Source organism: Tachysurus fulvidraco, chromosome 26 (assembly GCF_022655615.1).
Source record: "Tachysurus fulvidraco isolate hzauxx_2018 chromosome 26, HZAU_PFXX_2.0, whole genome shotgun sequence".
NCBI classification, from domain to species: Eukaryota; Metazoa; Chordata; class Actinopteri; order Siluriformes; family Bagridae; genus Tachysurus; species Tachysurus fulvidraco.
Genome location: NC_062543.1, coordinates 5,957,075 through 5,982,743, shown reverse-complemented (window position 1 = coordinate 5,982,743; position 25,669 = coordinate 5,957,075). Strand labels below are relative to the sequence as shown.

The 25,669-nt window shown below is 35.0% G+C and overlaps 1 protein-coding gene across 1 annotated transcript in view; it reads right to left on the bottom strand.

Annotated features, from left to right (window-relative positions):
• Positions 1–298: 298 nt before the first annotated feature.
• srrm3 (serine/arginine repetitive matrix 3) overlaps positions 299–25,669 on the bottom strand; it is a 77,629-nt gene continuing 52,258 nt past the window's right edge. The window contains exons 4-14 of the mRNA XM_027132977.2: positions 24,834–24,962; positions 18,777–18,854; positions 17,705–17,773; positions 15,284–15,319; positions 15,112–15,162; positions 14,562–14,669; positions 13,980–14,130; positions 6,860–7,146; positions 6,508–6,744; positions 5,050–5,172; positions 299–2,597 (exon numbers count right to left, since the gene is read on the bottom strand). Coding sequence (XP_026988778.2) covers positions 2,336–2,597; positions 5,050–5,172; positions 6,508–6,744; positions 6,860–7,146; positions 13,980–14,130; positions 14,562–14,669; positions 15,112–15,162; positions 15,284–15,319; positions 17,705–17,773; positions 18,777–18,854; positions 24,834–24,962 — 1,531 coding nt within the window. The 3' untranslated portion in view covers positions 299–2,335. The remainder of the gene's footprint in view (positions 2,598–5,049; positions 5,173–6,507; positions 6,745–6,859; positions 7,147–13,979; positions 14,131–14,561; positions 14,670–15,111; positions 15,163–15,283; positions 15,320–17,704; positions 17,774–18,776; positions 18,855–24,833; positions 24,963–25,669) is intronic.

The following is a 25,669-nucleotide window of genomic DNA, read 5'->3' as shown; positions in this document are numbered from 1 at the left end:
GATCTATTGGTGTAATTCCAACTGATATGCCATTCAAAACATTAACACACGCTTTAAAGAATGTATTGTACCAAATCCGGTGGTGGTATCAGTATTATAAACATACTTTATTCACTAGTCCAGTGTTTGTTCTGTGGTGCAAACAGACAGTAAATAGTCATGAAGCTACTGTATGTATAACTACTATAAAATCGTTCGTATGAATCGAAAACCTATAACAGTAGGAGTGTCTATTATAGGCTTTGCTCTTACTAAGATTTAGAGTAACTGTAAGAGGAAAAACAGAGCACGTTTCAGGTTTCCACTGGAATATACTTTATTATTTTTTTTGTAGAATAATAACTAGTACACTACATCTACTGACTTCTATACAGTCCCATGATAAGCGCTGTATATTCTTGTTACTGAAGAGGGTATTGATCCACATGAATGAATGATGACTACAAGAACACTGACAAAGGTGTGAGCAAGAGAGGAAAGGAAGACTGTGCGCATGTTTCCCTGATTGCATCATCAACTCATCTGTCAATATCACTAAAAGTCTAACAGGGATAGAAATATGAGAGTTTGTATTTATGGGGAATCTGAATTTTAGCTGGTAAATGTTGGATAAAGATTCTTGGATTAAGGTAATGTGCAAAATATGTTATAAACAAACAAACAAACAAACAAACAAACAAACAAACAAACAAACAGACAGTGATCTCATCATTTGTCAGGAACTACAGCGAGTTTGTTGCACTAAAGCTCGGGGTTAAAACAGGAATAACAGATTTCAGTTATTACCGAAATATACATCAGGAGGAAGTTTTTACTTTATCCTAAAAATCAGATCCAATTCATTTCTTTCTTGATTCATTTTTGATCCGATTTTTTTTTCTAAAAGTTTCAGAATGAATAAATAAGCATGGAATAAATACATAATAAATAACGAATAAATAAGAAAAAATTGGTAAATAAATAATACATAGTTAAATACGTACAGTATGATCCAAAAGACTTGTGCACGTGGGACTTTTTGCAGCCTGGATTCAAGGACAGGAACTGACAACAGCTATAATAATAATAATAATAATAATAATAATAATAATAATAATAATAATAATAATAATAATAATAATAATAATAATAATAACTGTACAGAACTAATGTGTTAAATTATTCAAAGCTCTAAAAGTGATACAACCATGTATGCAATACCCACAGCCAAAGAAAGTGGGAAAGTGACTGTAATCATACACTTCTTAAAGATCTCTGCATACAGTTGTATCTGATATGAAAATGGTCAAGAAGACCCAGAGAATAAAGGAGGGGTAGAAGAGAAATTTACAGCTGTGTGTGTGTGTATTTGTGTGAGAAAGTCTCCTCTGCTGCATCATGCTAACGTTTCCACATACAAAGCCTTATGTTGTATAGGTTTGGATATACAGTGCATAGTTTACAGCCAGAGCTTGCAGTTTACACCTTTACACGTCAACATCTCGGTGTAAGTACCATATAATACATTTTTTTTAGAAAAGCACACAATTCTGTTTTCCACTAGCAAAAAAACTTGAGATAAATATCATTAATATTGTTAATATCCGTAATACAGTCTTTGTTTGTTCTCATGTTGGTTTGTTTGTGTGTGTCAGTCATTGGGGCTGTAAGGGGAGAAGAATATTACAGGATGTGTTCACTGTCCATCGAGTCACCTTCGACCCTTGTTGGACTACATTCATCCCAGCTGGGCGCTCCTTCTTCTTCTTCTTCTTCTTCTTCTTCTTCTTCTTCTTCTTCTTCTTCTTCTTCTTCTTCTTCATCTACTAACCCCTTTTTGGTTATTTTTGAAATTGGAAGCATTTCAGGCCATAAAAGTGCTTTACTTCTTTTTGTTCTCCCGGCTTTGGGTGTCCGTATATACGATCCTGACTTGTTTGTAACATCACTCCTGTACACGTGTGAATTTTTCACCGATGTTTGACAGGATCCTTTGTGTGTCTTTTTGTTAGATGCTCTTTTTGTGAACTTGTTTTGTGTTATATTTTCTTCAGTTGGTTAATTTTGGATTTGTATTATCTGTATTATCGGTGTGATAAAATCATCATCTGACCTGATGTGCAGTAAGAATTTCTGGGGTTCAAGAAAATTTTGATGTTTTGCCATCTTTTCTTATAGAAGATAGAAGAAATCTTCCATTATGTCGCCACAGCTGTCCTGGCTATGGTAATACCTTTTTAGCTATAATAATGACTTGTTTACCACAAATATGAGGAAAGGTCTTAAGTGTCGATTTGTTCATTTCTTTGATTTTCCATCCCTCCTTTAATCTGTCTGTTCCTGTAGAACACACTTGTCAGAAACCAGGGCTCTCGTAGCTGCTGTGACTGTAGTAGCTGTGTGCCTGACTGGGGCTTCGTGACTGACTGCTGCTTCTGCTCCTGCCTCTGCTCCGACTTTTACTTCTGCTTTTGCTCCGATTTCTGCTCCTGCTTCGACTGTAGCTGCTGTAGCTGTCGTAGCTCCGACTCCGACTTCGGCTGGAGCTACTGCAGCTGCTCAGAGAACTGGAGGAAGATGGACTAGGCCTGTAGTATGGTATCGGCCTCTTGCGTGCACTACAGACAGCGAGAGAAACATTGGTGTTAGATTCTTGGTTGATATATAAATTTCCAGTGTTTATAATACGTAGGCAGGAAGTATATATATGCAACTATAACGTAACTATAAAGCAACTGTAAATGTGCACTTTTATAGATGGACTACAGCAGTTTCCAGACAATTAAATATAAAATGTCTGATCTTCTCAGAAAATCTGGATAAAGGACATGAAATACGTTAGAGCCAGTGATAAAAGCAAGGTGTGGGGTGGTTAATTATTTATTCTTAATATCATAAGGTATAATAATGTAATACATAATGACATAACGTAATGTCTAATATTTTTCCACTTGTTTTTTTTTTTCCATCTGTATAATCCAGCATATGCAATGTGCCATTGATATGAAATAATCATCTTAATTTTTTTGCTAAGGGTGTGCAAACTTTGGAGTCTGCAACCTCAAATTGGTATAAACCTTTTTAAAAATCAAGGTAATGATCTAAATTATTAACTTACTAATGATATTGAGAGTTACATACATTATAGCTGCACATATTTTTATGTATTCCTACACAATGATTAGAAATACTTCAAATACAATTCCAGATGTACTTTATTTGGGACAGACACAGAGATTATGGTTTTAGATGATGCTGTCAGAGGGAACCATAATGCTGTGATTAGAATAAAACAATTGAGTGGCTGCATGTGTTAATAAGGGTTAATGCAATTGCACCGCCCACCCCCACCCCCAAATGGAAGTAGTTATTTAAAGAGACAGACAGAAATGCATAATTTGTTAATTTTTTTTGCATTTACACACATCGTACGCACACGAACATACATACTGCAGGTCACCTCGAAGCACCCACACTGCTTGGGCTGCTGCCAAGCAAAGAGCTGTCAAATGGTACAGATACAGATAGATTAAATCCATAATAGAAGTGTGTGAGAAAGACTCAAGGTTTATCAAGAGGTTTATACAGAATGATAATCATTCAAGATGATCATCAATATACCAATTGAAAAGGTTTAAATAAATAAATAAATAAATAAATAAATAAATAAATAAATATTAACAATTGCTTTATTTTCAAATTTAAATTTTAAAACCCAGCACCTCTTGACTGCACCTTTATCAGTTAAGCATGTTGTAACGTTAGTATTCATCAGATGCCATCCACCACTGTAGAAGTTTAGATTAGAGAGGGAAAGACAGGGTTAGGATGTTGGTTTTGGTACTGTAATGCAGCTTCACCAGAAAGGTTCACAAGGAGATGAGGCCTAGGAGACTCCTGCTGCTCGGCAACAGTTACCGCGGTAACCCTGCCTCCACATTCCAATGCCCAAGGTCTTCTGAACACCTTCATACAGGAGTGAAAGTACAAATTCACTCCTGATTCAGCCATACTGATGCAGGAACACAGTCAACAAATCTGAGAATGAACATATTGCAGGTGTGTAGGTGATATTTTACCTGCAACAGTTTGTAAACCTTGATTAAAGACTGAGGAAATATCATTCGACTTATTTGTAGTTGTGTAAATGAATTTAAATTAATAATTTTTTTTAATTTTTTTTATTTTAAGTGCAGTACCCTGACTGGAATGCCTGCAGTAAACGGAGTGGCCACTAGATGTCACTGTATGTGCACATTATAATACAATCACTGGGTTTTTCATTAGGAAACTCGTACCAGCGATTGTTCTCAAAACATTTAGTTTTAAAAAGTAGTTGGATGACAGAAACCTCTTCGTAGGCCACCTTTAAAGAGGTTGAAAAAAAGCTATATATCTGCTGAATAATATTTTTTATGATTGCAATGTATATTAAGCAGAAAATCCCTGTTGTTAATTACCAACTAAGCTACCCAGCTAGGTAAACATTTGACAGACGTGAAGGATTCTCTAGATTAATTTTACGATTAACACTAAGCTATAATCTAACTTTGTCTTAGGTCTAATGTTTTGTCTTAGGTCTGCTATTTTGACAAACACAAAGTGAATTGTAATACTTCAAATCAAACTGAAATTTGAGTAAACTAGCTAGTCAGGGAGACAGCTAATGTGACTAGCTAACAATGTCTTTGTTGTTTCAATGGAACAGATTTTTAAGTGATTATTTCACTGTCAGGACTTGCTCACAAAGATGCATGTAATCATTATTTGATGATTTAGAAGTTGTCAGCTGCTTTTAGTCACTGCTAGCATCAAAATATTATAGCGGCTTTAAAAAACATGGTGTGGCTTAAAACCAAGTTTTTGGAAGCAAGAAAAAATGTAGACAGAAATTCAATCTTTTTGAATCAGTCAGTTGAATGAGGTAAAGTAAAGAGGATAAATTCTTAGGGTCACATCACCAAATTAAACCGAAATTACATTCCTGAAATCATCTGAGAAGTGGGTTTCACGTCCTCCTGTAGGTTGTTGGAATACATTTGCTATAGTGTAAACAGGAACAGGATGTACCTGGTGATTCTGCGAGCCTCCATAAAGCTGGGTGAGTCTCGCCTCCTCTTACGAATGGGAGAATAACTGCGGGAGCGTCTTCGAGCTCTCTCGGCATCAGAGTAGTGAGGACTGTCCCTCTCCCTGTATGAGCACACAGAAGAGGTTTAAGTGTCTCTTCCGTTTTTCAATACAAAAATGCTTCTCGCATAGTAGATAATGAACACAGTACATTTACAGAGCAAATTTATCTCTTCTTTTTTTAATTAAAAAACATGTCTGAGCAGTTGAGGGTTCAGGACCTTGCTCAAGGGACCAATTTGGTTGGTTTGGGATTTGAAATCACAACTTTCCTCTTTGTAGGCCAACATTTTAACCACTGTTAACAGAATTGTAGTACAGCACAGTATAGCACTTTAAATTTGACTCTTGAATTATACTATATTATGCCTATATTATATCTTTAATAAATAGGCTACAGTTAGTCCAAAATGCAGCTGCCAGAGTTCTAACCAGGACAAGAAAATACGATCATATAACCCAAATTTTATTCACTGGCTACCTGTTAAGTTTAGAATTGATTACAAACTGCTGCTACTTACGTACAAAGCTCTAAATAGTTTAGCGCCCATGTATCTAACTAGTCTTCTAACACGTTACAGTCCTTCATGCTCTCTAAGATCACAAAACTCAGGACTTGTGGTAGTTTACAAAGTCCTTTCCTATTGTAAATGTAGATTAAAAACTTATCTCTATAGGCAGGCCTACACATAATACATCCCATAATCTTGTGCCCTATTACATCTGACCAAATGCACATTATCATCTAGTGCTTGCTAATATTATGAACAGCCGCTACGTTAATCCCTTTCCACTGCTTATCTCTTTCTGCCCATCCCAGGGCATCCAGAAATTGTACCAGCTCCGACTGTCTTTCGTGCCATGAAGATTTTGGAACTTCACTGAGATGAGGCCAACCAAGTGAGGATCCCGAGGCATCTAGAGATTTACCAGCTCCAGTTGGACTCTGCTTCATGAAGTATTCGGACATACTACGAGGAGACGACAACTCCATATGGTCTTTGAGGGCAACAACCTCCTCAATTGTTCTGGTTCCTCTCAAGGTTTCTTCCTTTACCATCCAAGGGAGTTTTTCCTTGCCATGGTCGCCTGTGTCACCTCAGACTTACTCAATGGGATAAATACAAATACATTTAAATATATCTAATATTAATCTTGAACGTTTGTATTATATTAATCTTTATATTAACCTTTTGTTTTATGTTTATGTTGTGTAAAGCTGCTTTTGAATTTGAATTTGAATTTATACAAACATTTCAATGTGGTAGGATTGTTGTTGAGCTTGTATGGATCGGTCACAGTCAGATCTTTATTTATTAATAATTAATAAAGAATCACTTGAAATGTGACAAACTATTTCACTGTGTGTGAAATGACTGTGTGTAAGGTGGCCTGTACCTAGAGTTGTTCTGGCGAGTGTGTGGGGACTTGGTCTTGCTTTGCGTGTGCTCTCTTGATTTGGAGCGTGAAGAAGAGCGAGCGCTGCTCCATGAGCTGCTTCGTTGCTGTAGGCTCGATTTGCTCTTTTTGCGGCCTGAAGTACGCCGGTGTGTATTTGGAGATGCTGACACGCTGCGGTGTCGGTTCACGGTTTTACCGTGATGGTGCCTCTTTGAAGTATGAGAGCCTTTCGCTCTGCAAAAGAAATACGATGGAAACAAATTGGTCCAGTCATCTTGATTAAAATGACTTGGTTAAGTGTGTCTTCTACACCAAAGGTCACATCAAATCGTCAATAACTAAGTCTCACTTCTTCACGTGTGCGCCTTTAGCTTTAGGCTGGAGATTGGTTTGGGAGTCAGTGCTATGGGCAGGAGAGTGGCAGGTCCGTCCTGCCCGTTTTCCTGATGTCTCGGAGGACAGCTTGGCACCGCGCTGCTGCCTCTCTTCTCCCTTTCCTGCTTCTACCGTCTGGGCATGTGTCTGCTGTCGTCCAGGGCTCCTATATAGGGTGCTGTGGCTCTTTGCTTCCCGTACATTAGGCGACGTCTGCCTCTGCACTTCACTCGGTGAGATAGAAGCCAACGACCGTAGCTTCTGTAGATGTATAATAACCAAACAAGAAAAAAAAAAGAAAAAAAAGGGTGGAAAAGTGACACAAATACACAGAAATTAGTATCTTTTTCTCTCAGGTGAGTGTGGTGGTGTACTTGCCTAAAAAAGGCAAATATCTAAAAGAAAAGAGCTAGGAGTTTTCTTGATATGGCTTATAGACAGTCCTCTATGGTGCAGCGCATGCAATACTTGGCATGCAAAACCATAATGAGCTGGAAATTATAATCCCGAAAGAAAAGAAGAGGAAATAAGGGAAAATATGTGAAACAAATCAAGATCAGGAGAACATAGAGTGAAGAGAGAGAGCGAAAGAGACCAAAGAGCTGAGTGGAAAAGGAGGACTTTGTCTTTTTTTTTTTTTTTTTTTTTTTTTTAAGAAATGGCTACAAACAGAAAAAAGTGGAAAATAAAAACTAGAACAAAAAAAAATCAAGACAACTTGACAGAACATCACAGAAATGGAAGGAACAAAATTAAAGATTCACAATTATAGAGTCACTCGAATTAGAAAACAATTGGTCTTCTATTCAATAGTAAATTTGTGCTTGTGGATTGCTTTTCCTGCAGACAATTGCTGAGAAGTGAACAGCGACCCATTTCCCTTTTTTTTTTTTTTAAATAAAATGGCTACTCTGTTTTAACTCCCTTTTGGTTAACATCCACTTACCAATAAAGTGGTATTCCCTCCTTTAGTAGGTAAGGTATGAAGAGAAGGGAAAAGTGGGGCAACATAAGTGCATCATTAGATTCACAAAATGCAAGAGAAAAAGACACAACACCCTTCCCTGGTAGTGAGCATGAGACAATACATGAAATCAAACTCAAAAAGACACACCAAATTAAATAAAAGAAAAAAATATAAATAAAATAAAATGAATAATCATTTCAGCATAAAGAAAAGAAATGACAACATGGGCTTGGACACTTTTCAGAATCACTCGCTGTCAAAGTAGCAGATGATTCTGATGATCTGATATACTCATAAGCACTGAGAGTAAAAATAAATCTATCCACAACGAGAAAAAAAAAGGAATCTATCATCTGATATTTTAATGATTTTAGTGAACATGCAACGTTTCAAAATAACATCCTGTCAAAATAACCAACTAACACTTTTTGGCTTCATCATACCTGGCCTCTTTTATAGATGCTTCTTTTTATTCTTTTTTTATTCATAAAGTTTCTAGCTTTTTCCATCCTGCCACAATATTTAGGAAGGTGATCATTAAAACCTGCCACTTCTGACCTGGCACACTGTAGCCAGTTCTCATAGCAGTTTCTCTATTTCAATATTTTTTATTTGCAAGGATATGTAACTCCCTTTAAAAAAATGCAATATCTGACCAGCGATATTCTGCACTCGCATCAATGGCAAGGAGACAAAGTGGCCCGAAGTCATTACTTTGCGACGGAAGCTGGTGAGCTGCACATAATAGGAGGCAGAGTGAGCGTTAGTGACATGAAGTAGGCGAGGAGAATGAGATGAAGTGGGCAGAGAAAATAAAGCTGAGGTTCAGTGTCAATAGGAGGGTTATTTTCCTCTGTTGTAAAGACATCAGCTGTGGTTCTGGGTTCTTTAGATTTGTTCCTACTTGCAGCACAGTTATGATATATGCTGAGATGCTTCGGGCTTAATTTTTATTTATTTTATTTGTGTACAAACGTGTAAAGCCGCATATGTTCGTCTATTTAAAGCCAAGATCAACGAATTAAATGGAAGGAAACGGCTCAGGTTTGACCCCTGCTTAATTGGAATGAAAACCCGCACCCACACCGGCCCTCAGTGTGGAGATTGGAGGTGGATGAACTACACGGATGCACATAATACAGAAGCTCTTCCCTAGAGAATTGACATTTTTAGCAGGAAGGGATCTGTGTCTGGTCACATGGGTGGTTTTGTTACATTCTGTCGCTAGGTTGTGTGGATGTCACTAAACATGGCAGAAAAGATTAGAACGTCTTGAACAATGTTGGTGAAACATCGCGTCCGTGTGAGCAAACAGGACCCTTTATTTTAATGGTAAGTGTGTGTTAAAGTGAAAGATGACAAAAAAATCAACTCTGGATCCGTTTTTTAGCTAGAAATCAAGCATTTTTCAATATGTTACAATATCTAAAACTTTTAAGACTAACAGTATAATCAACATTCATACACAAGTATATGATCTGTCTTTTCAAGCAAAGGTTTCAGGTCTGTAGCTTGAAACATAAAACAAAATGATTTTAAAAAAAAAAAGAAGAAGAAGAAGAAGAAATATAAACGTGTCAAACAATCATAAGACCATAAGTGTACCATATCACCAAGAGACAAAAGGGATGCGGAACAGACATGAATGCATTCTAGTCAAACGAAAGAAGAACAAAGAGACGAGAAATGGACTTAAGGGGAGGGCAGTGTACTGACGACTTCAGCAATAGAGCAAAGCTAAATTTTTAATGTTGGAAAACAAAGCTGAAAACACTGTAAAAATCATAAAGAACATATTACTGAGAAAGAGAAACAGAAAGGAAAAAGAACAATGAAAAGTAATCCGCCAATTTTTTTTTTCATCATAGATAAAATGAGAAGAAAGAGAGAGAAACAGTCAAGCTAGGGTGCTTGTCACATTCTCATCTGCATAGAGACCACGTGCGTAGGCAGAGCATTACCTACCTTCCATTTCAATCAGAGACACGTATGCAATATTGACAGAACGAGAAAGGAAGAAAAAAGGAGGAGGGGGGGAAAGGAGAAAGGAAAATTCTCCGCAGCGAAATGGGAAAAAGACAATGAGTTCTTTTTAGTATCCCAGCTAATTACTTGGTCCACAAACTCAAAAAGGAGACCAACCCAACCAAAAATGTCAGCCAAAATTACAAATAATTCAGAACGAAATATAACCAACTCAACCCCACCCCAAAAACAAGACAAAAAAAAAGAAAGAAACAAGAACAGAAAGCTACATGAATATCTGTCTTAATCTCTTGGATACATGTACAGCCACGTTAAGGTTAAGAGGATTAGGGCATCTAAATTACAGTGAAAAGAAGAAACAGAAATCAAACCCATCGTACAAAATCGATCCTGTGAGAAGGAATGGAGAAGGGAATGAACATGCACACTGTGGTCGATGGGGCAGAAAGCATGTCGGGATGACAGAGAAGAGAGCCACACACACCACGGATGGATAGGAGGAAATGGAGGGGTGTCGAGTGCTAGGATGGAGAACTAAAGTCAGCACACTGAAAAGGGACCCCAGTCACATTTTAGGGATTTGTTTTAGGACCAGGGAAGTTGGTCAGGTCGGTTATCTCTCTTTGCTCTCGGCAATTACACACTATTTCAAAAAAATGTATACAACTTTTTTTTTGTAAGTATTTGTCGTGAAAATTCAGGATGTAAAAACTGTGTGTGTGTGTATGTGATTTCAAATGGCTTGGGTCCCTTTAGTGAAACACCTTCACTAAAATGCTGCCCTATTTAGTTCCAAGTTTTCCATTTTCTCATAGACAGACTAAGATTTAGAAAACACCAGAATGAAAACCCTGGTACGTTTCCGAGGGTACTGAAATGTAAAATCAAGTGGTGGTGCAGGAAATTCAGTATTAAGGATGGGTAATGAATCTGCAAAGAATGATTTTTTTTTTTGTTTGAATGTTTGTAATATGAAACCTCTCATGTGAAAACATACATTTTCCAACTTTATAGCCATCATCTGTATCTGTACTGCACATGTAATTACCAGAGATGAATTCTGACTTTTTCCTGTACTGAGAAAAGAACATACAGTACGAACTGTTTGCTGATATAGGAACTTTATAGGAAGCGTTTCTGGCAATAAATTCTTCGGTTTAACGTATTGTTTAAATTCGAATCCAAATCTGTCAAATGTACTTTGTTCGTTTGTTTGTTTGTTCAGTTTTTCCAAAGAAAGAAAGCTAAAAATAAACTTTTTCACTATTTCTTTTTTCAGTATTGTTTTTTGTTGTTGTTGATGATTTACTATTTATACATTTTCAGTAGTAACATGGAGTGTAATAATAGTAATAGTGGCAGTGACGGTCATAAAAAAATCATCTGAGTGGTACACTTTTAGCTGATTCTACAGTAACATATAGAAAAAAGTAATGTTTTTTTTTCTTAATTTGGAATTTAATGCTTTTTAAATTGTCTAATGTCCACTAGAGCAACATTTTTACTGTTGATATCTTTGGAAGTGCTTGAACATGTCTGACCGAGACTGAAAACAGTGTATTTAATTACTTTATAGTCTGTTTGTAAGGAACTACTTCACTTCCAGACCACTAAAGGGATTGCTGGCAGGTGGATTGTTACAATTTGTTGAGCGTCATGTGATCATGTCATGTGTTATGTAACGTGTTCTTAATTATCTCTAATGCGCTGCCTTATTTATACCCGCTGTTTCGTGTTTGTCTTGTTTGGGTTATTGTTTATTGTCATGTTTGGTTTTGCCAGGATGAGTTTTTGTTTTTAGTCAAGTGTTCGTGTATTGTTTTTGTTTCATTTGTTACAGCATGTTCTGTCATTTTTAGTTAAAAAAAAAAAAGGTTGTATGGTTCGTTTGATTCCTTGCGATTTCCAAACCGTGACACTATTATTATTATTATTATTATTATTATTATTATTATTATTATTATTATTATTATTATTATTATTATTATTATTATTATTTATTAAATACAGCATTTAGCCCCATTTAATCTTTTTAAGTCATTCTTCTTTTTTTTTTTGCTTAAATAGATTTGGTCAATTGATTCATATTCTTTGGAAAAAGTCAGTTGTGATTATTTTTATCTTTGGATTATTTGCAGCCTGTCATGATCGAATATTTTAAAAAAAAAGTCATCTTTTAGCATAAAATGAAAGTTATATTTAAATTTTTTTGTGTGAAATCTTATGGTACTTTCCTAGTAAATACAGTTAACTGCTGATACATATATATTTGTTAAGTCTTACATTATTTTTTCTTAGTGTTATGATTGTAGTCTTGTGCTGTTGACTCAATTCACCATTATGTCATTATTAGTCAATTTGTAGTAAACAGGTTTTGTTATTTTCTCAACAGGGAAAAGTGTAAAATTTATGGTCCGCATTAATGATATACACACGGTACAGACACAGCAGATAAAGTTTAGGTTGAAAAACGATGGAATATTCCTTTCACAATGATATCACTTTCAACCAATCGACTGGACATCACGTGTTATCACGTACAGCCGGTTGGCTAAAAGTTTATAAATGCTAGAGTAAAAAATCACAAGCTTGTGACAGTTTCCTTTAAAAAAAATTCATATTGTTTTCATCTAAAGAAGAGAAGAAACAGATTAACAGGTGATGCTGCCACCCAGAAGGTAACATGCAGGTCAGAGTGATAGTCCACAAGAAGCAAGTAAAAGAAGCTCAATTTGAAAAAACCAGCTGTCAGGTTTGTAATCAGTCTGGAGGAAAAGGGGTCTACTGTGTTACTCAGAACATGAGCTTTCAAACTGTGTTGACAAGAAGAAACTAATACACGTACCCTGTTAACCTACTTGGTCCCGATCCAAAGCATATGAGTGCTTTTTACACAAACAAGACAGAAAAGTTTGGGAATTTATTTTTTTTTTGTTTTGTGGAAAGATACCACCTAAATTAAATAAAGGCAGAAATGAAAAGAGGAATGAAGCAAGCAAGTGAAAAGAGAAAGAGACAGCACATAAGACCTTCTCAAAAAAAGAATGCATGCAGATCACTAGAAGGAAAATCCAACTACTGTTTCAGGAATAATTCAAGTATACAGTAATGTATTTGTGGAAGTTTAGATACACTGACCATTTTCATACTTGCACCCACAAGATGCTTGCTTGCTTTTGATTTCAGGTTGAGAGAACAATGAAATAAAAATAAAAGAAATAAATGAAAATCAACACTAAACTGTAAACCTCTGAAAATATTAACCAGAAAAGAATGAATGAGTTAAAACAACTACAGACAATAGATGTCATCAAAACTCATCCAACTGACATTGAGGAATCACAATCCTTGGCCTTGCTGGAAGTGTAAAAACTTTTTCTTTTAAAGGCATTAAATCAATTCTTGCTAAGCCACTTGATTGTGTCTGAAATGTTAATGTTAACTGCACAACATGGTTGGTGCAAATCTATTAGAGAATAATAACGTTTGTCACATGCAACACTTTTTGTGCCATGTCTGCTTTTGGGTATTTTACTATTTTTTCTAATATCAATGATCGAATGTTTACTTCCCTGAACTAAATTGTAAAATACCACACAACAGTCCATGTGTAACACTACAGTACTTATTGTATTTAAATTAAGGAATGAATTAATTCATTAATGAATTGAACTGATTCAGTGAATTAATTCAGTGAATTGATGTAGTGGATTGATTTAGTGAATGGATTCAGTGAATTGATTCAGTGAGTTGATTCATATTCTTTGGAAAAACTAAATATTGAACGAGTCATTTGAGATTGTTTTCTTTTTTTTTTCATTATTAGCGGCCTGTGATGTTTGAATACTTAAAATTGATTAAGTGATTAACTCCTGTTCGAGATAACCTTACCCAACGAGCACAAAATCCAGCTGGGAATGCAAATAGTCACAAAACGGAGCCAAAGAGGCGAAAGCGAGATACAAAAATTAACAACAAACCAAAAATTAAAAAAAGAAAAAAAAAACTGAGAGTGAGATCGAACAGTCAGGTCATTAATGGGGCAGTGAGAGACAGAGCAAGAGAAACCATTTTGGGTGAGAGAATTCGAGTGAATGGTGCAGGCGGAGGGCACAGAGGCAAAATAGAGGAGACTACATACATCGCTGCTTTTCTCGCCCTCTAGCTGGCTGAGTCCGGAGTGTTTGCCGTTGCGAACTCGCTCGCTGTGGTGGCCATTCTCCAGACCGGGAGATGGAGATGCATTGGGACTAGACCTCTTCTGTCTCTCCGTCCTGTACTTCAGGTTGGACCTGTGTAAACAGTGTGAAATCCTGTCATTAATTAATTAATTTGTCATTGTGGGCAAAATCAACAGGATAATAATCTCTGGGTGAAATTAGTCCCAAAGGTCACATGACCTCCAGTGTCAATAAGGACAATAACTTTAATTTATTCCAACTTATACTACAGAAATCTGCCAAAGATAACAATGTTTGAATTTATGAAATACATTTTATATATATATATATATATATATTCATAAGGAAACCACCCTGACATAGTGAAGGATAAATATTCTCCCACTTCTGAGATGAAGGGAAGGTGAGGGTCAGGGTGTTTATGTGTGTGTGTGTGTGTGTGTGCGTGTGTGTGTGTGTGTGTGTGTGTGTGTGTGTGTGTGTGTGTGTGTGTGTGTGTGTGTGTGTGTGTGTGTGTGTGCGCACACTTGGCATTACTGTACCTGCTGGGGGATCTGGAGATGGTGGCTGTGGATGACACAGAAGCGCTGCGCGAGCTGCAGCAGCTTCCTCTGCGCTGTGGCCTCCTGCTGGTACACTCTGCTGGAGATCTGTAACACACACACACACACACACACACACACACACACACACACACACACACACACACATACACAAACACACACATACACACAACACACATACAACCAAACCAAAAGTGTGCACAAGCATGAACACAAACACACATGCACACAGGTACAAATGTGCACAAAGATTCACACAAATGTACAAAAACACACTTAACTTAAACACGCAAACTAAAAGTGACAAAGCAATTTCTAAACCAAGTTCATCTCTCTGGTGTCTCATTGGCTGATTCGAATTTTTATTACCTTAGAAGTTTTTAATTTTCACTTCTAACGAATGACATAATTTCCGAAACAAAACAGGCCAAGTGGAAAAGCAGGCTGTTTGCCTTACAAGACACCTACAATATAATTGCACTAAATATTTATTCTCGGTGGAACTTTGAAGAAAAAAACCCAGACTCACTTCTTTCTCAGTTTGCTCTTGTCTTTGTGTTTGCTCTTTGGAGTTCCTGATCTGAAAATAAAATTGGAAATGACAACAGCTTTATCATGATGAGTGTTGAGCTTCGGGACAGTTCATTTAAAAATCTAAAAATATATCTGGACAAATGACAAAATGCTCCAATGTACAGTACCTGTGTCTCCTCTTTCTTCTGGACCCAGATGTGGACCTAGGACAGAGAGAGAAATAGAGACAGGAATGGAGGAGACCTTGGTTTAGTTTTCATGTATAGACTTAAATGAGAAAGGAAGAGTTAAGAATAAGTTATTTTATCTTGTGTTGGAACCGAAAAATACTTCTTAATGAAAAATTCTTCATCGAGATACAGTAGCTGAATAGAATAGCTGAAAGTGAGGGGGCTAACGTGATTGGCTACTATTTATTCCAAATTATAGCCATGAAGTCATGTATGGTGTCCAAATGTTGAAAATATATGCAATATTGAAAATCAATCCCACAGTTCCCTCCAGGAAATGTTTAGTACTTCACTTTAAATGACTTTAAATGGTCACAGAATGCATTACAATATACACCACAATAACTTATTTATTGTTACAGAAGTTCTTTGGATGAAAGAGAGAGATAGAAAGATAATAGTAATTTTAATGTATTTATTTATATATTTTGTATTTTTTTTTGTATTTGATCAAATAAATGCAATCCTTGATTGTTGAATCTTGGACTTGCAGTTGTGCAGTAACAAGGTTGCCATTTTCCACAGATTCCCCCCTGATTCTTTGCTATCTGGCCCGAGGGACGCTTCTCCTTCCTCTCTCCTCTGTTTTTCCTTTGCTTTTTTCGATCCATAATTGATTAGGGGATTTTCAGCAAGATGAGACTACTGGCATGGTGCAACATGAGCGGCAGAGACAGAGTAGTAGTGGGGGATGAGTGGCACAGGGAATGACAGGATGGTAAAAGAAAGGATGGGGGAGTGTAGGTAATTTGCTGAAAGGCTCATTTTTCTTTGACACTTTTAAGGTCACATGCCATATTTCAAAGAGAAAGAGTGTGAGAGAGAGAGAGAGAGAGAGAGAGAGAGAGAGAGAGAGAGAGAGAGAGAGAGACAGAGAGAGAGAGAGAGAGAGAGAGAGAGAGAGACTACTTCATCTCTCTTTCAAGGCTGATAATTAATGTTTAAGATTAGTTAAAAAAATGCTTGGTGAAATATATAAAAAAAATGATTTTAAAGGTTTTAAATTTCTCTTTAAAATATTTCTTTAGAACTGGAATATTTAAAAAAAAACACACACACATGCTAAATTAAAAGTCTTTTCAGTCTGGTTAAACATCTTGCAGATTCGCAGCTCACTGGATGTTTTTCTTTTTGTTTCTGCGTAAATTCTAGATATTATTCTGTGTGAAATTGTATAGGAGATTCTGAAAGACACAATCCGGTCCTGTCAGGTTCTAATAACTATGCCATAATCGGTCACGGGTCTCTTCATGATTTAATGCACTGTGCTATATGCATATTTAGGGGTGTTCCTAATAATGTGACAAACACCCATAATGCACTGTGTTGTGTGGTTTGATGCACACGCCTTCATTGATAAACACAGCCAGGTAACATGATGTGTTTTATATAGTTAACAATATTCAGTTTCTAGACAGTGTGCTTATGTTCTCATTCTCTGCTTTGATACCTAAGCAATTAAACCTGTTATAAGATAATAATCGATTAACTAATGAAGGTGTGCTGGGATATATATGGCCTAATGGGAAATTTCTTTTCTATACCAGTTGATTGCAAAGGTGTTTATTCTTCAACCCTCAACAGCAAATTTCCTACTTTAAAAAAGACAAAGATTTTTTTTAATCCATTTACGGTGACATTTCAGGTTGCAGAACATCTGTTGGTTGGTTTCTGTTTCCACTTACATTTACCAGCTGTACACTTTTGTTCTCTCAGCAGCCTCTCTTTGTTTCTTTCTCTTGATCTTTTTTTTTAAATGCTGCTTGTCATGTTACAGAGAAACTCCTGAAAGCATAAAAGCTCTCAATCCTGAAGACTTCTTCATGTCAGAACATTTAAAATTACAGCTTTAACCGTGAAGGTTATAAAGAGCTCACGCTGAAGACTCCTTTCAAAAATATCCCATAAACATCGTCTCAGAGAAACCGTCACAAAATAAGTGATATTTCGCAATTCGTTCTTAATACATTTAGATTCATTCTTAATAATTTGTTTAATAATAAACATCATACGACGTAGAAGGATCGCATTAATATAATCCATACAGCCGGAATTACTGTCAGAGCTCCTGTTATAGAAAACTGATCGACATCAAGACCAATCAGAATCAAGAATTCAACAGCGCTGTGGTATAAAGAAAAATATTTATGAGGTTAGCTAACGGCATGCGTGTTCACGGGAGAGAATGTGAGCTCTTATTATATAAATATAAATTATATAGTATATAGTAAATAATGTGTCATTTCTAATAAAGTGCTTTTCAGTAATTGAATGGTATGACCACTCACACGCACACACACACACACACACACACACACACACACACACACACACACACACACACACACACACACACACCTTTCTCTTTTGTGCTTCTTGCCATTCTTCTTCCTTTTTCCTCTCCGTGAAGGAGACGAGCTGTCAACTCTGTGCATCACATTAGGACAGACAGGAAACACAGGCATGAGAGAAAAGACGGATCGAATGCTCCACCACTTTCCCGACATATTTGCATATATATATATATATATATACATATACACTTTGCAAATCTCTTTTCAAGTGCCTGTAGTTGCTGCTTCTGCACTGTGTCATCTTATAAAATTTATACATTTCTAAAACACTCACTTGCCACTTGTACCTCTGATGGAACGTCTGTTCGTTCTCTTACTCTTACTGCCAGGCTTTTGATTGCCAATATACAATTCTCTCTTGGTCTTTCTCACCTCTCATGTATAACTGTTATTTTCCTAGTAGTTTATTTTTGCTTCCTTGGAAAAAAAGAACCTGATATCAGACTTGAAACATCGATCTGTCACTCATGAAACTGTCTGCATTATAAACACAACGCTTCCACAGCTTAAGCTCTAGACTGTAGGATTACAGCAATGTTGGAGAGGTCTACTGAAGTATTGACACCCTAAAAATTGTACATGGAAGTGCTAAGTAACCATAGTTTCATATATACTACTATTTTTTTCATGTTGTTTATTGTTATTTTATTATTTATTACTTGTTTGAATTTGATTGGACCCCAGAGTGACTTGAAAGCTGCCTATGAATAAAATGTATTATTATTATTATTATTATTATTATTATTATTATTATTATTATTATTATTATTATTATTATTATTATTATTATTATTATTAAAATTCTCAGCATCCCCATATCTCGTACATGTTGAAGCCTTTTAAGGAGAGTTTGTGGAAAGATTATTATAATAGTTATAAAATGAAGCATATATTAAGAATGATTTTTGTTATACAGGATGCTTGAGATTAATATTTGACTAGTTCTGTTAATCTGTTAATACCTTCATTTCTGCCTGGGCTTTTTAAAGGGGGCATTCAAGAGCATTAGATATGATGGTAAACAGTGAAACAGGAAAGGACATGAAGAACACAGCAGGTCTTTCAAGGAAACTCACCGACTGTGTCTTCTTCCCTTCTTCTTTTTTTTTTTCTTATGTGGAGGAGAAAGTGAGCTGCTGGACTTCCTCTTGGCTCTGAGGATAAGAATTGATGAAGAAATAAGAAAGAATTCACATACTGCAAAAAGCCATGTTGTTTTTTGAGAATTGTTTCGAGTCGTTATTTACAGTACGTCTGTATCCAGAATTTTCTCAACGAAAGAATGTAATCAAAAGGAGCAACAGCTAAACGGAAACACAATCATGGAAGGCCAAGGACCTACTACCATGCTTATATTTCCATCAACCGTAATCACATCTTCTGATTGCTAAATACTAACATTTTAAATTCCATAACCATACCCATGCCCCCATTTTTGCCCCCAGGCTTGTTTTTGCTAGTTCGCCTCTGATTAAGTCTGTATTTTCATTTTCTGGTCTAATCACACACATCTTTCTTTGCTGCCTGCTTTTAGTTTTTTGCTCTCAAGTTTTCCTCTTTTGACGTTTCAGCTTTTTTATTTTACTTTGCTTTCACCTGACATTTTTGTACTGCTTGTCTCATGCTTTTTTGCTAATAAGCGGCAGTGTTTATATGAGCCTGGAGTCGTCTCTGCTAGTGTTGTCAAAGCCTGACAATTTGCAAATTCAAAATCTGCATAAACACAGCTGGGAGAAATTCCCACTTTGAGGAAGCAAACACTTGAGGTTGTTAAATAAGTCTGTGATTTTTTCAGTATGCATCTGTGAGCATGTTTTATTTTCAAATACGGTTCATAAGAAAACTTCACATTTTGTGTTTTTTTATGACATTATAAACCTGCATCTTTTCAGGTGATTAGTAAGCTCTTTTTGAACATAAGACCCACAATGCTGGACTCAGGAGATAAATATTTTACTTTTATATCCTGCAGTTTATAGTAGAGTCTTTTAGGTTCTAGTTTTAAATACAATAATACCTGTTTTACATTGCATTTAGCAAACACTGTTTGCTACCTATAGCAGAGATTACCACACTATACTATACTACACTACACTACACTACTGTATACTATACTATACTATACTATACCACACTACAGTATACTACACTATACCACACTATACTATACTATACTACACTACACTACAGTATACTATACTATACCACACTACACTACACCACACTACACCATACCATACTATACTATACTATACTATACTATACTATACTATACTATACTATACTATACTATACTATACTATACCACACTACACTACACTACACTACTGTATACTATACTATACTATACTATACCATACTATACTATACTATACAACACTACACCATACTATATTATACTACACTATACAACACTACACTACAGTGCACCATACCATACTATACTATACTATACAACACTACACTACAGTACACTACACCATACTATACTACAGCATACTACACCACACTATACTATACCATACTGTACGACACTACACTACACCATACTATACCATACTATACTATACTATGTTATACTATACTATACAGCACTACACTACACTACAACATACTATACTACACTACAGTATACTATACTATACCACACTACACTACACCATACTATACCATACTATCCTATTATATACTATACTATACTACTGTAGACTACACTACACTATACGTTATACTATACTATACTACACTACACTAAACTATACGTTATACTATACTATACTATACTATACTATACTATACTATACTATACTATACTATACTACACTATACTATACTATACCACGCTACACTACACTATACTATACTATACTATACTACACTACAGTATACTATGCTATACTACACTACAGTATACTATACTATACCACACTACACTACACCATACTATACCATACTATCCTATTATATACTATACTATACTACTGTAGACTACACTACACTATACGTTATACTATACTATACTACACTACACTACACTAAACTATACGTTATACTATACTATACTATACTATACTATACTATACTATACTATACTATACTATACTATACTATACTACACTAAAGTATACTATACTATACTATACTATACTATACTATACTATACTAAACTATACCACACTACACTACACTACTGTATACTATACTATACTATACTATACTATACTATACTATAACCACACTACACTACACCACAATACACCATACCATACCATACTATACTATACTATACTATACTATACTACACTAAAGTATACTATACTATACTATACTATACTATACTATACTATACTATACTATACTATACTATACTATACTATACTATACCACACTACAGTATACTATACTATACTACACTACAGTATACTATACTATACCACGCTACACTACACCATACTATACTATACTATACTATACTATACTATACCACGCTACACTACACTATACTATACTATACTATACTACACTACAGTATACTATGCTATACTACACTACAGTATACTATACTATACCACACTACACTACACCATACTATACCATACTATCCTATTATATACTATACTATACTATACTACTGTAGACTACACTACACTATACGTTATACTATACTATACTACACTACACTACACTAAACTATACGTTATACTATACTATACTATCCTATACTATACTATACTATACTACACTACACTACACTACAATACACTATACGTTATACTATACTATACTATACTATCCTATCCTATCCTATACTATACTGTACTATACTATACTATACTATACTATACTACACTACACTACAGTATACTATACTATACTACACTACAGTGTACTATACTATACCACGCAACACTACACCATACTATAATATACTATACTGTACTATACTATACTACACTAGACTACACTAAACTATACGTTATACTATACTATACTATACTATCCTATACTATACTATACTATACTACACTACACTACAGTATACTATACTATACTATACTATACTATACTATACTATCCTATCCTATCCTATCCTATCCTATACTATACTGTACTATACTATACTATACTATACTATACTACACTACACTACAGTATACTATACTATACTACACTACAGTATACTATACTATACCACGCAACACTACACCATACTATACTATACTATACTACACTACACTACAGTATACTATACTATACTACACTACAGTATACTATACTATACTACACTACAGTATACTATACTATACCACGCAACACTACACCATACTATACGTTATACTATACTATACTACACTACACTACACTAAACTATACGTTATACTATACTATACTATACTATCCTATACTATCCTATACTATACTACACTACACTACAGTATACTATACTATACTATACTATACTATACTATACTATCCTATCCTATACTATACTGTACTATACTATACTATACTATACTACACTACACTACAGTATACTATACTATACTACACTACAGTATACTATACTATACCACGCAACACTACACCATACTATACTATACTATACTATACTTTACTATACTCTACTATACTATACCATACTACACTACACCATACTATACCATACTATCTTATTATATACTATACTATACTATACTATACTATACTATACTATACTATACTATACTATACTATACTATACGTTATGCTATACTATACTATACTACACTACACTACACTACACTATACGTTATACTATACTATACTACACTACACTACACTATACGTTATACTATACTACACTACACTATACGTTATACTATGCTATATTATACTACACTACACTACACTACACTACACTATACATTATACTATACTATACTACACTACACTACACTACACTATACGTTGTACTATACTACACTACACTACACTATACGTTATACTATACTATACTACACTACACTACACTACACTACACTACACTATCCGTTATACTATACTATACTACACTACACTACACTACACTACACTACACTATCCGTTATACTATACTATACTACACTACACTACACTACACTACACTATACGTTATACTATGCTATACTACACTACACTACATTACAATACACTATACGTTATACTATGCTATACTATACTACACTACACTACACTACACTATACGTTATACTATGCTATACTATACTACACTACACTACACTATACGTTATACTATGCTATACTATACTGCACTACACTACACTATACGTTATACTATACTACACTACACTACACTACCCTACACTATACGTTATACTATACTACACTACACTACACTATACGTTATACTATACTATACTACACTACACTACACTACACTACACTATACGTTATACTATACTACACTACACTACACTACACTACACTATACGTTATACTATACTACACTACACTACACTACACTACACTATACGTTATACTATACTACACTACACTACACTACACTATACGTTATACTATACTATACTATACTATACTATACTATACTATACTATACTACACTACACTACACTACACTATACGTTATACTATACTACACTACACTACACTACACTACACTACACTACACTATACGTTATACTACACTACACTACACTACACTATACTACACTATACGTTATACTATACTATACTACACTACACTAGACTACACTACACTGTACGTTATACTATACTATACTATACCACACCACTCTACACCACACTACACTATACTATACTACACTACACTAGACTACACTACACTATACATTATACTATACTATACCACACTATACTATACTATACCACACTATACTATACCACACTACACTACACTACACTATATGTTATACTAAACTCTACTATACTATACTATACTATACTATACTATACTATACTATACTATACTATACTATACTATACTATACTATACTATACCATACTATACCACACCACACTACACTACACCTCATTATACAATACTATACTATACTACACTATACTTTATACTATACAATACTATACTACACTAGACTATACTACACGATATTATGCTATATTACAATATTGTAATATACTATATATTATAGTATATATGTAATATACTATATTTTTACTTGAAAAGTTAGCTAGAACTTGGGAGACAGAAGGGCATCCACAACGATATGAATAACATAACAATAATAAAAAAGTCTGTTTGTGTGGTTTTCGAGATGCTGGGTCGGAAATTTGAAACCTAGCACCTCTGCCCTCAGGCTTCAGCAAGCTGTTCACGCCTGTGACTTGTTTTGTTTCATCCTGTGGGATTCAAACCTATTGTGAAGCTTTTTGGCAAGCTTTTTAAAAAAATTAAAAAATTTTAAAAAATCACAAATAGTCCAGTTTCTGTCTTTATTTCTATTTAGATTTGTTTTTGATGCATTATCAGTACAACAGCATATAGATAGATAGATAGATAGATAGATAGATAGATAGATAGATAGATAGATAGATAGATAGATAGATAGATAGATAGATAGATAGATAGATAGATAGATAGATAGATAGATAGATGGGAAAAAGCCTACATCACACAATATGTCTCAGATAAGGTTAATTCTCATTGTTAGTATAATTCGGAAACAGTGTACAATGCAGTTTTAAATTTAACAATGGAAAGCCTTGCGATGCCTTTTTTTATCACCCTTTATTCTTTTTATGAATAATACTTTTCTATTTCAGCAAAGCCTAAAACCCTTTTAGGCATTTTTATTATTTCTGCAGTTTCCATTCAGGTTTTGTTATGCAAATGTAATATTCCCATGAGACGAACAGGAATCATTTCTCTGCATATCGGGTCTTGATAATAACGCAACACTGAGATGAATGCTTCCTGATTTTTACTCAATAGCGAGTAGTGAATAGAATAGATGTATATAATTTGCATCTCTCTACCTCTCTCTCTCTCTGCCTCTCTCCTTCTCTCTCTCTCTCTCTCTCTCTCTCTCTCTCTCTCTCTCTCTCTCTCTCTCTCTCTCTCAGGATATTTATACTTAGTGTACATTTTGTGTTACCTATAGTCATCGTGGGTGACCGAATCCCGATCATAGTAGTCTCCATGCCAGTTGTAGTCGTCCTCATAGCCATAAGCGAACCCACTGCCCTCTGCATCCTCTTCAGCACCATGGGGTAAAACTGTCACCCTGGGAATTTACAGATTAGATATTAAAAGTTGCAGACATATTTGAAAAAAATCCTTTTTTTTTATAAATAAATCTGCAATTGTACAAAGAGTTGAAGTTAGAATTCATATTCATCACATGCTCGCATGATCACCTCATGTTCAAATCACCTTCACTTTATAATGATATGTGAATAAACTTCAACATTTAATTTCATGCTGATGTGTTAGTTTTTAAAATAACAAGCTGGTTGACAAAAATTTCAGCAGTTGTTTTCATAGGTGTTCTTTTTGCATCTATTTGACAAAATACTACAGCATGGCAAATAAAGGTTAGAAATAAACTGGCATTAGTTTACAGTGACTAGGTTTACATCGTGAACCAGCACAGCATCTGTAGCAGATGTTTGCTTGTAGCCAAGAAATAACACGCATTTATTCTCTCTGAATCAAACTTGAAGAAGATGTCTCATCTATTTAGAGCCGAAAATGCTGTGAAACAAAATATAACCAACTAAAATGTTCTTATTAAAGCATTAAAAGGTAATGATCTTGTCACCATTCAGTCCTCTAGATGCAGAGAAAGGTTTTCTGTAACTAGATGTCTGATCTATGATATGTTATTGATTCTGTTAGTAAAAAGATATGTAATTACAAGGTGTTTTGTGCATAATAACTCAAAAAATAAAAAAATCTGTTGTATTTGGGGGAATATTTTGTGTCGTAATA